Source organism: Rattus rattus, chromosome 7 (genome assembly GCF_011064425.1).
Source record: "Rattus rattus isolate New Zealand chromosome 7, Rrattus_CSIRO_v1, whole genome shotgun sequence".
NCBI classification, from domain to species: domain Eukaryota; kingdom Metazoa; phylum Chordata; class Mammalia; order Rodentia; family Muridae; genus Rattus; species Rattus rattus.
The window spans coordinates 130,743,393-130,757,690 of record NC_046160.1 but is presented as its reverse complement, the minus strand read 5'-3'; the positions used below and the strand labels follow the sequence as shown (position 1 = coordinate 130,757,690).

The window sequence follows — 14,298 nt, the reverse complement described above, 5'->3', positions numbered from 1 at the left end:
TTCCTGCTGACCCTGACAGTCAGGGCCTCACCACGGGGCTACAGAATCAGACTATAGGAACTTCATGGATCCCGGAGTTGGATGTAGGCCTGAACTCATGCCCCTCGATCCCCTCAAAGGGTGCTGGGCAACACTGCCTGCAGCAACAGGAAAAGCAGTGTCCTGCATTAGGCCTGGGGTTAAGGCTCCCACTGCAGCTCCCCTCCGTCACACACCAGTAGACAAAAACACAGGCATTCCAAAGATCAAGTTTATTAAAGGCATGGAGGGCTGCGGAGAGCCCTGCTGTCTAGGGACAAGGCCTGGCACTCGCCTGGGCGGGTAGGGAGAGTTTCCACAACCTGTAAGAAGAAACAGAGACAAAGATGAGTGCAACATTTCGTTACTTACTCTGTTAGGGGTGACTCTGTCCTGTAGACTGTGTGGGAGTGGAGGTGGGGCTATACCTCAGTCTACTTGAAAGTGTGGCTCTCAGCTCCACCTCGCCCAAAGCCTGCAAAAAAAGAAAAGAAAAGATTAAAAAAAAATAAGGATACCGATATGTTGTGGAGGGAGGCCAGCTCTGGGAGGCCCGTTAGGGAAAAGGTCCAGCGACATACCTTTGGGCCCAAACATGGCGGAGTAGCAGGGATGGTTGCAGTAGGGCTTGCCTTCATGCTACAGAGAAAAGAAGAGGGGTTACCTCCATCCCAGCTCCTATGGCTCCTCCCGCTGCCCCCTAGCGGCCGCTTACCTCAGCATGACCCCCAGAGGTCAGTGTCTTTCCACATTTCTCGCACTTCAGGCAAGGACGATGCCAGTCCTTGCCTAGTGACGTCACTCGCTCGGCTGCAGAAGTACAGACCCCACTATGAGACACTGGAGTCCCTGCATACCCTCTCCCGCTGCACAGACACCTACACTTTATTCTCTCAATGTGACAGCCCACCCTGGGTCCCGGGACTGCCTCTGAGCTCCACAGAGGGGGCACCTCTGATACTCTCAAGCCAATCCTATCTCACAAACCAGAAGGATCGCCTGTTGGAGGGATATTTTATCTTGGGTTTTTTGTTTTTGTTTTTTGTATTTTTTTTTTTTTGAGACGGGGTTTTTCTGTGCAGCTCTGCCTGTCCTGGAACTCACTCTGTAGACCAGGCTGATCTTGAACTCACAGAGATAGATGCTCCTGCCTCTCTGCCTCCCGGGACTAAAGTGCTGGGACTAAAGGCATGGGCCACCCGGCCACCCAACCACCCAACCCGGCTCATTGGTGGGACATTTTCAAGTGTCGCCTCAGGGATATTACCCCCGAGGGCGTGTAGGGCTGGAGAGGAAGAGGCCTTCATACTTGGGAGTGGGGGACAACGAATCTGGAAGATCTAAGGCTAGGTAGATCCGGTTAAAGTCCTCTGACCTCTGCACTGAACCTGGGCGCACCCTTCGCCTCAGCAGGGACAAGGGGATCTCTTACTCATGTACTTTCTCATAGGAGCCCTAGCGCGCGCAAACAGCAAGAAAACGAGCACCCGAGATCGTACCCCCCGGACGTGGTTTTGGGCGTCTGTTTCTACTTAGCATTGGGAGGGGCCACCCCAGTCCCGCGTTCCTTTCCTATCCAGCAAGGACCCCGCCCAGGGAGCACAGACAGAACGAGGGAGAGACAGCAGGATCCAAAGGCCAGGGTCAGAGAGAGGGGGAGATCCAGAAGCACGGGAGTCACGGAAACCTGGAAACCCAGAGGCAAAGAAGCCAGAAGACCGACCCAGAAACATAAGACAGCGAGTGGGCACAGATGTCGGTTCCGTTTAACACCAAATTATCCCACCCTCAAACCGCGGGCAAGGTCCATGGGTTCGAACCCAGGCGATGCCCCGGACTCTAGACACTCCGGTCCACCTGAAAAGCCCAGTATTGTCTGCTTCTGGACCACGCTTCCGCGTACCGCCTGCTAAACGCCCGCGGGCAATGTGGAGAGAGGCTGGGATACCCAATTGTGCTCACCGAAATACACCTCCTTGTCGCACTTGGGGCACTTCGGCATGGCGGTACCTGGTCCTGCACAAGTGGCTGCAGCTAGAAGGAAGTAGGTTGTAGGCTCTGGACTGGGTGGCGCCCGCCTGGTCCGCGCTTTTCAGGGACCCCGTGGCCCTGCCCTTTAAGGCCCCGCCCCCGCCCCACCCCCTCAGTTCGGGACTTGGACCCCTGGGAACTCTGATCTAGGCCGACCGGCCAAGAATGGTCATCTGGTCCATGCTCGCCTCCGGCAAGATAAACTGGCCAAGTGCCATGCAGGAGTGCTGAGTCTTCCAGGGACCCTCTAAGGAGTCCGGGTGCTCCTGCAGACCCAGGCCCCGCCCCCTGCCTAGGGCAGGGCTAGCCTCAGGTCCTGAATAGAGACGTTGGGTCCTCCCCTCGAAGATCGAAGCGCGCAACGTAGCCTCTTGCACCTGCGAGGGCTAGCTGGAGCCGGGGTGGGCACAGGAAACTTCTGAAGTGCAGATAAAGCCGGATGTGGTGTGATTGCCGGTCCTAATAAAACTGGTGAGGTCAATTTGGTTTCCAGGGTGAGAAAGCCCTGCTTCAAAACACTCTCTCTCTCTCTCTCTCTCTCTCTCTCTCTCTCTCTCTCTCTCTCTCTCTCTCAAATAAAGCACAGAGAGATGCAAATTAGCATCCAAGGAGTCTGCACATATTTTGACGCTTCTCAAAGTTGAGGACGGACATTCATAGTCTCAGCCTTGTAACCCAACCCTTCCCACCCAGCCTTTCCGAGATCTAACCCACACAGACGCCAGGAGGTTCACCCTGGCCAGCCGCATGTGAACACCCTGACCTTTGCCAGCAGACTGGACTGCAGCCACAACTTCACAGGGGAAATCAGAAGAGGGGACTCCCATCCAGGAACCACAGAATCTAAGCCTGAGCACCTAACAACTTAAGGTTGGAGACTAGAGGTCAAGACAAGGATGAGGCCATGCCCAGGCCGCTTTCCTGACGACTTGAGGCACAATTGATGAAGAGTGGTTCTTATCTCTGGGAGAAGCGCCCAGAGCTCATCGGTCCAAGTCCACCGCCCAGCTAAGGAGGAGGCTGAGTCGTGGTTGGTACCAGGTAGAGACTAGACTAAGCCTACATACAGTAAATATGGAGGGCTGGTGGGGCTTCTACTGGCCTGAGTTTCAGAGTAGTTTTTAGACTCAATGGGGATTGGGGCTCTGACTGTTGCCTAACAAGCTGATGGTGCCGTTGCTGATAGCTGGACATTCAGCTCTCACTGTTCAGCCCTGACTGAGCCTCCTGTTCACATCTACCCTTTATCTGCCCCCAGGCCTGGCTCTGGGCAAGGCTCAGGGGTACCTCCATCTCCCTGGCCACTGGCGAAGTGAGAGTCAGTACTCTCAAGATGGGATTAGTGATGTATCATGGATCAGGGACTACCCAGGGGTGCAAATGTAGCCCCCTGGAACACTACCTTCCTCCCAGGAACCCTAACTTGAGGTTCTGTACTTCTGTCCCAAACTGGAGCTCCACAATTACCCAGCTCTACCTTCTGAAGCCTTGAGAGCTCCAGAACAGGGGTGAACCTACGAGGACAGACTCCCACCTTCTAGCCTACCATTACCTAAGACCCACCTAGAGGCCTGGGTTGGCACCCCCAAGTGGTTTCTGGACCTAAGGCCACCAGCCTGCCCCACCCCACCCACCCCTGGCCCCCAGCCATTTCTTTCTTTTTCTTTCTTTCTTTTTTTTTTTTTTTTTGAAGATTTATCTATTTATGATATGTAAGTACACTGTACTATGTTCAGACACACCAGAAGAGGGCATCAGATCCCATTACAGATGGTTGTGAGCCGCCATGTGGTTGGTTGCTGGGAATTGAACTCAGGATCTCTGGAAGAGCAGTCTGTGCTCTTTTTTTTTTTTTTTTTGGTTCTTTTTTTCGGAGCTGGGGACCGAACCCAGGGCCTTGTGCTTCCTAGGTAAGCGCTCTACCCCTGAGCTAAATCCCCAGCCCCCAGTCTGTGCTCTTAACCACTGAGTCATCTCTCCAGCCCTCCCCAGCCATTTCTTGTAGCCTCTCAATCCTTTGGTTGAAAAGAGGACAAATTTCTATAGCTCCTGACTTAGTCTACAAAGGAGAGAGGAATGGGGAGGCTTATCCTATGGGCAGAGGTTCTAGAAGGGGAGATCTGAGCCAAGCTCTTGGTAATATAAGGAGAAGCCATGTGGAAGGGTGGTGTCTCTACCAGCACAGATCCCTGGGGCCTGGCCACACACAAAGCACACTACCTCACTGTCCATGGGAGAAGCCAACAACTGCCTGCCAGGGGTGTGCACTGGGCGGAGGCATAAGGCACCTGGCAGCCTGCCTCCCCTCTGATGGTGTATGAGCCAGAAGCTAAAGGCTTAAATGCACATACATGTGCTGGGGCCTGTAGGCATACCTGTGGGGCAAATCACCTTTGGGGTGGCTCTCCGGTCTATGTGTGGTCTCCCTCAGAGCAAATAGCTACGTTTCTATCTGCACTCAGGGACCTCGTTTTGTTTTGGTTTTTCGTTTTTTCCTGAAAGGTTTCACTGTGTAGCCCTGGCTATCCTGGAACTCACTATGTAGACCAGGCTGGCCTCAAACTCAGAGATCTTCCTGCCTCTCATTCCTGAGCGCTGGGATTAAAATTGTATGCCACCACTACCTATCTAACACCCAGGGACTTCTTGACAGACTGCCTACCTCCTACCCAAGAGACGCGATGCTAAGGCACGTGGGTCAATAACCCAGTCCGTGTTCCTTCCCTCGACTGCCCCACCCCAGAGATAGCTCCTTCTCCCACTCCTGAATTCTGGCCCCACCCTGCACTAGGGAACCCTACCCCTATCCCCAAGCCGCAAGAACCTTCTCGGGCCTCTCTAATGTTGTTTCCTGTTGCCATGGTCATGGGAGGGGTGCCAAGGCAGGGGCCAAGGGCCGGTACCTTCTTTGTTGGTACACAGCAGTTTTTTTCCAGACATTCCATTCAGATGTATCCACTTAGAGACACAAAGACATACACAAGCCACAGCACAGCTACACAGGCCTGTGATGGGCTAGGGCCACACCAGAGACTGAGGCTACAGAGCCAGATCTTGCCAAGAATAAAAAAAAAAAAAAAAAAAAAGGAAGGAAGGGAAGAAAGAAGGTAGGAAAGGAGGGAGAAAAAAGCCAGGGATGGTGATGAAGAGATAAGGTAACACCATCTTTGTTTACTTAGCGCATAACCCCTTATTCCCTCAAAAGTCACACCTGCCTTGAAAAACCAAAAACCCGCTCCTAGCCTGAGAGCTCTTTTTCAGTACTTGGGGGTGGAAGCAAGAGGATTCAAAGCTAGCCTCAGCTACATAGATCATTTAAGGCCAGCCTGGGCTAAATGAGACTGACTCAAAAAATAACAAGAATGACGACGGGGGAGGGAGAAACTCTTCCAAAGCTACCATAGTGTCTACAGATGACACCCCCCTCACCCCCTGCTGCCATTGCTGCTTCTAGTCAGACCACCTAGCCTTCTGCCTCAACACTCGTGACTGAGGCTCCAGTGCGGTATCAAAGTTCTGCCAGCCTTCCGAGGAGGCCCAGTTCTACACTCTCACCTGCCTCTTCTTACCCCAGGCTATCCCTGGAGGAAGACAACTGCCCAGGACTCCTGGGCCAAGTGAAAGCCTGGTGTGCTCTTCACATGCACTCAAAGGGCACACAGTGATCTCTCCACTGCTTGTTACCAGGACAGCCTAGAGGCCATGGGGGAGGGGAGGCGGCAGAACCGTGATCTGCTCAAGCCTTCTCTGTACACACCCATGCGCCCTCCACTGGCCGGGATACCTCACCCTGAGGCCGGCCAGGGAAGGTAGGGTTTAGCCCTGTGGGCTGATGACCACTGAGGAATCTCAATGCCCACTCCCACTTAGAAAAAGCTCAGCTCGGGGTTGGGGATTTAGCTCAGTGGTAGGCGCTTGCCCACGCAAGGCCCTGGGTTCGGTCCCTAGCTCCGGGAAAAAAAAAAAAAAGAGAAAGAAAAAAAAAAAAAAAAAAAAGAAAAAAAAAAGAAAGAAAAGCTCAGCTCCTCAGGGAAGAGCCTCTGCAGTGTTGCAACTGTGTTGCCAAAACTGCTTTTATCTTCTGGCTCTGCTGGTACCTGGCTGAGGGTGTAGTCCCGGGCGGAGATGTCCATCTAAGGGCTAGAGGTCATCGGAGCCTGCCCTGTGGCCTCTGCTCTCAGGTTCATGTGCTGCCAGCGCACATTTTAGAGAACAAGCTGAGCCCAGACACACACAGCACAGGCCTCCCTAGGGCCCACCCTCTTCTCCCCCCTCAGACCAGTGTAGGACATTTACAAGTTCCCAGGGCCTATTTTCAGCAGCTTGTCTCCAGGGACCCCCGTCTGGCACAAGATCTGGCCCTAGGGTGGGTCTGCTGGGATGGTTGACCATAGTCAGAAGGGATTGAACGCTGCTTCCCAGACAGGTTCCTCCGCCATTCAGGCCTTATGCCTCAGGCTAAGACGGACAGCAATTAGATTCCTCCTTTTCCAGAAGTAACACGTCAGGGCCAGGAAGCGGGTGGTAGACAGTGGAAACAGGACTCCGTAACCACCCTTCTCTTGGTAGAACTCCCTACCTAGGACCTATAATCTGGTCAGATAGGATACTCTAAACCCTGCATTCCTTGAGGTCTGCCCAGTGCTCAGTGACTGCTTCCTGGAGCCAAAGCCCAGGAATTCCAGTCTCTCCAAACCAACAGCTGATGGCCTGGAGCCCACCCCCCACAGACAGTCTGGCCTGGGAAAAAGAGCTGCCCACACCTGGCACCCTGGGCTCCGGCCAGCCAGAACTGCACCCACTCATAGTCCGAGCACTAGCACATGGCGATCCTTTTGATACTCTGCCCACAGGCTTCAGTCAGCAGCCAGTGAGCAGGCCAGCCGTGTCAGATCTTGAGATTAAATGGGATCTGCTAGCCGCCAGGAGCTTGAGGAAGACTCAGGCGGAAGGGTACCCAGGGCCGATGCAGGAGTCGCTGGCCCAAGAAAAGCAAGGCTAGGCAGGAGGAAGGATGCTAGAGTGTTGGCAAGATGATCTAAGACTGAGGTAAATGGGGAGAAGGAGCCATAGGCTGGGCACCCCATAAAGTCCAGCTGAGTATACTAGTAAGCAGAGAGGAGCTAGGAGAGCCTGGTTGGAGAGCACAGCAAGACTGATAGGTGGGTGGTGGGTGCGTGGGTGGTGGGTGCGTGGGTGGTGGATGCGTGGTAGGGCGTGTCAGGGGAATTCTTGGAACTAAACCGTGCAGAGCAGCCCGGGCTATTTGTCTCCTGGTGAGGTTCTGGACTCGGCAAAATTTGGAATGGGGTGAGGTGGCATCTCCGAGTCTAGGTGTTTATTTGGGAGATAGAAAAGCTCAGGGCAGTCTCCCAGAAGGGTGGATGCCAGACAAAGGCTTCCATTCTCTCCTTCATCTTGGGCGCATCGGAAGCTGGTGCCACTGACGCGACCTGGCAATGCAGCGGACACCGCCTGGCAACAAGACCCAGACAAACAGTCGCAGCACCGCCGCGTTTCCACGACAACTCCTTGGAAACAAACACCAAGCAACGTCATCTTCCTCGGCAGGAAAAGGCCAGATCCTGCCCCGCCCCCCCCTCCGATGTACAGCAAAGCTGCCCGCGGGCGCGGGGATGAATCTGCCCTGGGAAGACCCCTGCCCTCGTGACCCAACCAGGGAAATCCCCTTCTCGTCTTCAAAGGTCCCGCCCAGGATCCAGAAGGGCCAGCCTCTTCGATTCTTTCGGGCTGAGATGCTAGAATTCTTTCTGCTCCGAGGACTGACAATTCATCGTCCCCATCTACTCCCACGCACTGCCAATCAAGAAGAGCTCGGGCTGCCCAGCTCTATCCAAAATGTGCAGCCAAGGAGCGGCATCTTGGTGGGAGAGGTCATATGGGGCAGGAGTCCCCGAGCCCAATACCTGCTGGACCTTTCTTGGCGAGGGTGAAGAGAGGGGCAAACAACCAGACTCTGCAACCAGCTCATAGGACAATAGCCCCACCCAGTCACACCAGTGTCAGTGGCCTACAGGGCTGAACAAGAAGCCAGGGGCAAACCTAAAAAATCTTCTTACCCCGTGGCAGTGACCAGATCTGGGAGCCACTTGCCCCAGACGCTCTGAGACTTGGATTGAAGGGAACAAGACTAGCTGAGGCAGATCAGAGGTTCCCCCAAGCTCCACTGAAATACAGGGGCGCCGTCTAGTGGGCATTCTGGGAAAAGCAAATGGAAGACGGACACGCCCACTGTGAGAAGCCGGTTGCAGTCCCAGAACCTGGCCCACTTGAGAAGACACGGTTCAGTTCACGGCCTCACGACAAACCCTGTCCTTATTTATCCCTGGGCTATACTCTAGAGACAGGTTAAGGCAGAGCATCTAACAGCACCCTTGCTCTCTCACGCACTTCTCCGCCCAGTACTAGGCTGTCCTCCACTTCAGGACTTCTAGGCTGTTCTAAACTCCATCTCCAGGCCTCATTCCATGGTTCCTGCTTTTCTCAAGTTGGGCCTCACACACCTGTGAGGTGTTCCCCCGTGCTCGTCACAGGTATAAACCTCACTTCTACACTGCTTCAGAGCTGTGTCCTCAAAGGATCCCCCCCCCCACCGCTCCGTCCATCACCTCACCTCTGCCCAGTGCAGCCCCTCCCTGCTTCCCACATATGTCAGTGTTGGCACTGATGCCTAAATCAGCCTCCCCAGTTCGGAAATGCTTATGGACTACATCCCTACCAATACTGGGCCCAGGGGTGCAAGGGGATGTCTGTGGAGAGAGAAAGGGACACAGTCCTGGGTTTACACCCCTCCACACACACACAATCACACGACACTAAGTCCTGCAATCTTTAAACCAAACTATTTATTGACAGCAAATCTCCATAGCTGTGAACCATGTGAGGATAAGTAGGGAGTAGTGTGGGAACCAGCAAAGGGCTCCTTGCTGGGGTGCCGTCACCCCGGGAATGCTGTGAGCTAGCTCATGGCCATCACTGGCAAGCAGAGCATAAATAATACTGGCGGGCAGGTATGGGCAAAGGGATATCTTAGGATAGCCACCTTGGAGAGTTATCAGGGACATGGGGACACAGGACCCATGGGGCTATGGAGGCACACTGACAGAAAGTAAACCACGGGCAACATAGGACATGGCAAGGTGGCCAAGGGAGCTGAAATTCCAGGACTAGCCAGGCTTTCTCCTCCACCACTTAGGTGCTGGAATTGCAGGTGAGACACACTGAGGCAGGACTAGGCAGCAGGTCACTCTCCCTCAGGATCAAACAGGGGACCGAGAGGGGCAGCATCTGCAGATCTAAGGCTGAACTGTGCCTTCCGGGTCCTTGTCGTAGATGTAGCTGCCCACAGCACCAGTATTCACTCCTGTGGAGAAGAGTGGCTGGGGTGGCTGAGCCGGAACCAACAGGGATGTGGGGGAGGGAAAGGGGTCCTTGCTTCCTCTACTCACCTTTGGGTCCAAAGAGTATTCCATAGCAGGGCTTGTGGCAGTAGGGTTGGCCATCATGCTGTGGGCAGTGCAGAGAGAGTGCTGAGCACGGACCCCCTCCCTTCCTTCACTCTCCCAGATACCTGAGACCTTCATCGCGTGGTAGCCTGCTCCCTGAGAATACTTAGGGAGTCTTCACTTTCGCTGGGAATAGCAGAGCCCCTGGGAGTATCCGCAGATCTGCCCTCTAGTGGCCAGAGAGGGCAGTACACCTAGCCTAGGGCAACCCCAGCTCAAGGAGCCTCCCAGTGGCAGAATTCCAGAATCCTTACTCCAGCACGCTCTTCCTTTCCGTCCCCTCCTAGAGCTCCGTTTGACTCCTACACCCCAACTGCACCCCTTACCTCAGCATGCCCGCCTGGGGTCAGTGTCTTGGAGCAGCGCTCACAGCGCAGGCACGGTCGGTGCCAGTCCTTGCCCAGGGAGGTCACCTTCTCAGCTGAGAGGGAGGAGAAGGGTGGTGGTAACCCCAACTCTGAGGTACAGGGTCCCTCGAGTCAGGGGGCTGGGTAGTCACTTACCGAAGTACACTCTCTTGTTGCATCGAGGGCACATGTTGGGCTCCCCAGTGAACGTGGTGACACTAGAGGCTGGAGAGGTGAAATTGGGTCAGGGTGGATCTTGGCTACCCATATCCAAGCCCCACCCAGAGTCTATCCCACCTTTGCTGGGACCCTTGGGGGGCCCGCTGGTCTTCCGCTCTTCAGTTCGTACCACAGGGACCTCGATGGGGCCAGTGACCTGAGGGGCCTCCGTCGGAGGCTTCTCGTAGATGTAGGAACCAGCGCCCCGATATTCACGCCTGTAGATGCAGGCATGTTAGGAGACTAGTGGTTGGACGCCTTGACCCCCCACCCATCTCACACAGAACTTCTCCCAAGGCTTTCAGGGTAGGAGGGTCACAGAGAAGGAGAAGAGGGAAGGAAAGGGCAGACGGAACCTACTCACTCCCCACTCCCGACCCTCCCCAGCCTACCCCCACCCGGCATACACAGGAGCTGTCCCAGATCATCTGAGGCCTGTCTGGGACCCTGCTTACCTTTGGGTCCAAACAGTGTGGCATAACAGGGCTTGTGGCAGAAGGGTTTCCCATCATGCTCAGCATGGCCGCCGGGCGTCAGTGTCTTGTTGCAGCGCTCACACTTGAGGCAGAACTTGTGCCAGTCCTTGCCCAGGGAGCTCACCTTCTCGGCTGTAGGAAGGAGGGGGAGAAGGAGGAAGAGGAAGAGGAAGAAGAGGAAGAGGAGGAAGATGAGGAAGAGGAGGGGCAGGAGGAGGGGGCGGAGGAGGAGGTCAGAGAACAGGCTTTCAGTCTTCTTGCAGTCCATAAGTTTCCAGGCCCATATCCCTACATTTCACACCTCCTGGCAGACATCAAGCTGCACTCTCACCCCACCCATGGTGACTCCCAGATTAGGCTACTGTTGACAGAGGCTCCCTCAGCCATCCTGGAGCCCTTTTGTCCTTGCTCATCCCCGAAGCAGTCCCAGCCCATGCACTTGGTTTAACCCCTCCGTGTCTGCTCAATGTACCTATTTATACCTTGTTCCTCAAAATCCCTGCCTCACCCCCACGGTGGTCTCCTCACACCTCTCTCCCTCCCCACAGAGCCAGGCAGAGTCCCACTGCCAAGAGAAAAGCCCTTGATCTTCAGCACCAGGTGAGGGACCACCAGGAAAGATCCCTATTTGGTTTCCTCATCCTAAGCCCTGAGGTCTCTCACTCCACCCACTGCCTCCAGCTGCCAGTTTGGCGCCAAAGGTTTGCGACCAGCAGCTGAGGGTTGTGGACCCCACCCCGCCACGGCCAGGGCAATGACTGCTAAGCCACATCCCAATGGACGGAAGCCTGGGCCTCCCCAAGGGAGTAAGGCAGGAAAAGGGTGGAGAAGTGGGCAGGAAGAAGGGCTTGAGCGGAGAGCCGGAATTCCAAAGGGAAGGGGCCAGGCCAGAGTGGCGGGGGAGGAGGGAGGGGTGTTATGCTTGCTTGGCTCTGGCTTTCCACTCTGAGGATAACAGAAACAGCTAGCTAGCTCTCCAGTCTGCCTTTCTCAAGAGCGGCCCACTGGTCCCTCTGGGGCCATGCCTCCTCTGGACAACCTTGGCAAACACCAAGGAGCACAGCCTACTCTGAGAGCCCCCTCCCCCCCGCCTCCCCGCGCTGGGCAGCAAGCCTGGATCCTCCTTGCAGCTAAGCCAGGCTCTCTGCAGTCCTAAGTTGCTGGGCACGGGCAGGACAGGTGTTCTCCGGGAACCCCCAGACCCTTGCCCCCAACAGTACTGCTTAGTTTCTTCTGTGATGCTAAGACACAGGTGAGCCAGAACCTTGCTAGGTCTGAGCCCGAACAGGCAGGGGCCACCTGGGCGGAAAGCGGGCTTGGCTCTCATGCCTGTCTGGCACTCTCTCTCAGGACAGTGATAAGGAGGTTGTTGGGATAGCCACCATCAGGGGCTGTGGCAGCTGCAGCTCAGAGCTGCCAAAACCACTCTGTTCTAGCCAGCTCTGGGATGTGGGCCATGTTGGGGCAGGGAGCTGACCCTCAGACCCACTGGTTGGGTCGATGGCCCCATTACCAACCCAAATTGGGAATACAGCATTGATCGGGTCTAATCGCTTGGAAGGAAATGCTCTCCCTACCTGGCATTGTGTTCTGGAAGAAAATCAGACTCATAGCACCCCGGGGGTCCCTTGGGCCTGGAGTACACTCGGAAGTGGGCTGCTAGGGCACAGACTAGCTAGGCAGAAGGGCATTATTTTGGACCCCCATGGCCTCCCCACAGAACAGAAGCCAGCCGACTCTGAGGAGCCTTTGTTTTCTGCTGAGAGCCAGAAGCGCCCAAGCAGGCAGAGTGCTTTTTTCCGGGTGCCTGTTGGCTAAGGCCCCAGAGAGTCCAGAGCTGGCCTGGTCTGGGGCAAAGTCATACAGAACGGCCCCGAGGACCGTCCTCACTCGGGGGCTTGTTAGACATCTCTCCGTAGGAAAAGGACTGAAGTCAGGCAATCTGTCCCCTCCAGGAGGCAACAGGAAACCCCTGGCTCCAGGCCACCCAGAACAACTCCAAGCCAAATCCGGTCCCTCCACTCTGGGAACAAACAAAAGTGGCCTCTCCTCTACTCTACTCCCGTCAACTGAAGAAGTTCACTGACCTGGACACTGACTACTGTTCTGGGAAAAGCAGAAGAGATTCTGTTTTGTTTTGTTTTGTTTTGCAGGCCCCTGTCTTCCTCTATTCTAGTCCTGAGTCTTTCAGTGGCAGCTATACTGCTACTCTGACACTCTGACAAAGTTGCTCAGCTAGGAGCATAGCCCCCGGGAGGTTGGCAGATCAGGGACTAGGGGAGGCTTGATAAAGGTGACTGCCTTCAGGGGCTACCTTAAACAGGAACCAATCAGACATTCCCGCATACCATAACCTCCTCCCCTGATGGCCTTGACCTCCAAGAGGCCAGGGTCCTAGTCACCCAGTGCATTCTCAAGCTCCTGGAGGAAGACGTGTCACCGGTGCCCCACCCCGGGTGAAACTGCCGAGGCAAATGGCCAAGAAAGGGAGCAAGCTGGAGCACGTTAGAGGCAGAAGCCAAGGTCGCCCCCGCTTGGACTGAATCCGGAATCCCAGACCTGGTCCAGAGGCCTGGGCAGAGGTCGAAGTTAGCACTGGGGTCACTCGCTACTCCCGGTCACACTAGTGGGTCCATGTGCAGGCTGGGAGGCAGCCACAGGGTGAGGAGGAGATGCCCGGACCCCGGGGATCTCAACGAACCTGTCTCGGGGCGTCGGACCTCATTGGATCCCGCCCCGAAGAGCGGCGCTGAAGAAGGGCGATAAGCTGAACAAGAGGGTGGCCAGGAGGGCGCTCCTAGCCCCGGCCGACCCAGGACTTTGCGTACCTCGCCCAGTGCTTACCGAGCGCTTCCGAACCCACCCGACGCCACCCGCCTCTCCAGGATCTCAGGTGGCCTCCCTCGCCCCGCGCAGCACTACCTTCGAGCCTCGGGCCGCACCCGCGAAAGCAGCGTGGCGAGCTTAGCTACCGATCGCGCATCCCAAGACCGTGGCTGCGCACCCCATCCGTGTACATTACGGGGTGTGGCTGTCAGACAGGGGCCTAGAGGAGAAGGCGGACGGCGGGTGGATACTCACCGAAGTACACGGTCTTGTCACACTTGGGACACTTGGAGGCCATGGTCGGTGCGCTCGGTCGGTCCGCGCCCTCCACCCGCGCTCCTCTCTGCGCCGCCGCCCGCGCCTGCCCCGCCCGCCCCCGGACGTCGATTGGCTCCGAGACCTGGGCGGGGCTTCAGGAGCCCGCCCCGGGGACGCCAGCAGCTGGGCGCGCTGCAGGCGGGGCGCACCTGCCAGGGTCGGAAGGGTCCGGCCTAGCGCCCCCTACTCCGGAGTGGGGTGGCGTCCGCAGGGATCGCCCGAGGATTCCATGTCCACATTGTGATCTCTAGCTGGAGAGCGGACTTGGGATCCCCAGCTCTAGGTCTTGAGGCCCGGGCCTGCTCGTGGTAGGGGGGGGGCAGGAGAAGCCCGCGGGACGCCCCCCGCCATTCCCGCCTCCCGGCGCCGCCTCCCTTTGTTGCTTCGTTTCTATAGCAACGGCCTCGCTGCACAGAAGCACGAAGCATGGGATTCCGGGCGGGGCGCCGCGGTCCTGTCTGTGGTGCTGAAGGAGGGGCGGGCGAGGCTCACTTGTAAGCGCCACCAATTCCAAAAACAGCTTAAGAAACCACTGGG

The 14,298-nt window shown here is 56.2% G+C and overlaps 2 protein-coding genes across 2 annotated transcripts; both read right to left on the bottom strand.

Moving 5' to 3' along the window:
- Window positions 1-232: 232 nt before the first annotated feature.
- Crip1 (cysteine rich protein 1) lies at window positions 233-2,207 on the bottom strand. Its single transcript, XM_032908568.1, has 5 exons — window positions 1,981-2,207; window positions 734-828; window positions 600-657; window positions 447-493; window positions 233-341 (listed from the first exon to the last, which is right to left on the bottom strand). Exons 1-4 carry the CDS (start codon window positions 2,018-2,020, stop codon window positions 453-455), a joined length of 234 nt encoding a protein of 77 aa, XP_032764459.1. The 5' UTR covers window positions 2,021-2,207; the 3' UTR covers window positions 233-341; window positions 447-452.
- A 6,686-nt stretch (window positions 2,208-8,893) lies between these two features.
- Crip2 (cysteine rich protein 2) lies at window positions 8,894-14,112 on the bottom strand. Its single transcript, XM_032908567.1, is given in 8 exon segments — window positions 8,894-9,433; window positions 9,519-9,576; window positions 9,902-9,996; window positions 10,079-10,147; window positions 10,220-10,348; window positions 10,351-10,359; window positions 10,597-10,749; window positions 13,699-14,112. Coding segments are annotated over 8 exon segments (624 nt in total). The 5' UTR covers window positions 13,742-14,112; the 3' UTR covers window positions 8,894-9,365.
- Between the last annotated feature and the right edge of the window lie 186 nt (window positions 14,113-14,298).

Excerpts from the sequence above, each read along its gene's own strand:
- Crip1 (XM_032908568.1), bottom strand. The coding sequence starts at position 2,020 with ATGCCGAAGTGCCCCAAGTGCGACAAGGAGGTGTATTTCG. Across the intron at positions 658-733 it reads CCTCTGGGGGTCATGCTGAG|CATGAAGGCAAGCCCTACTG; the intron begins GTAAGCGGCCGC and ends TTTTCTCTGTAG. Across the intron at positions 494-599 it reads CGCCATGTTTGGGCCCAAAG|GCTTTGGGCGAGGTGGAGCT; the intron begins GTATGTCGCTGG and ends CTTTTTTTGCAG.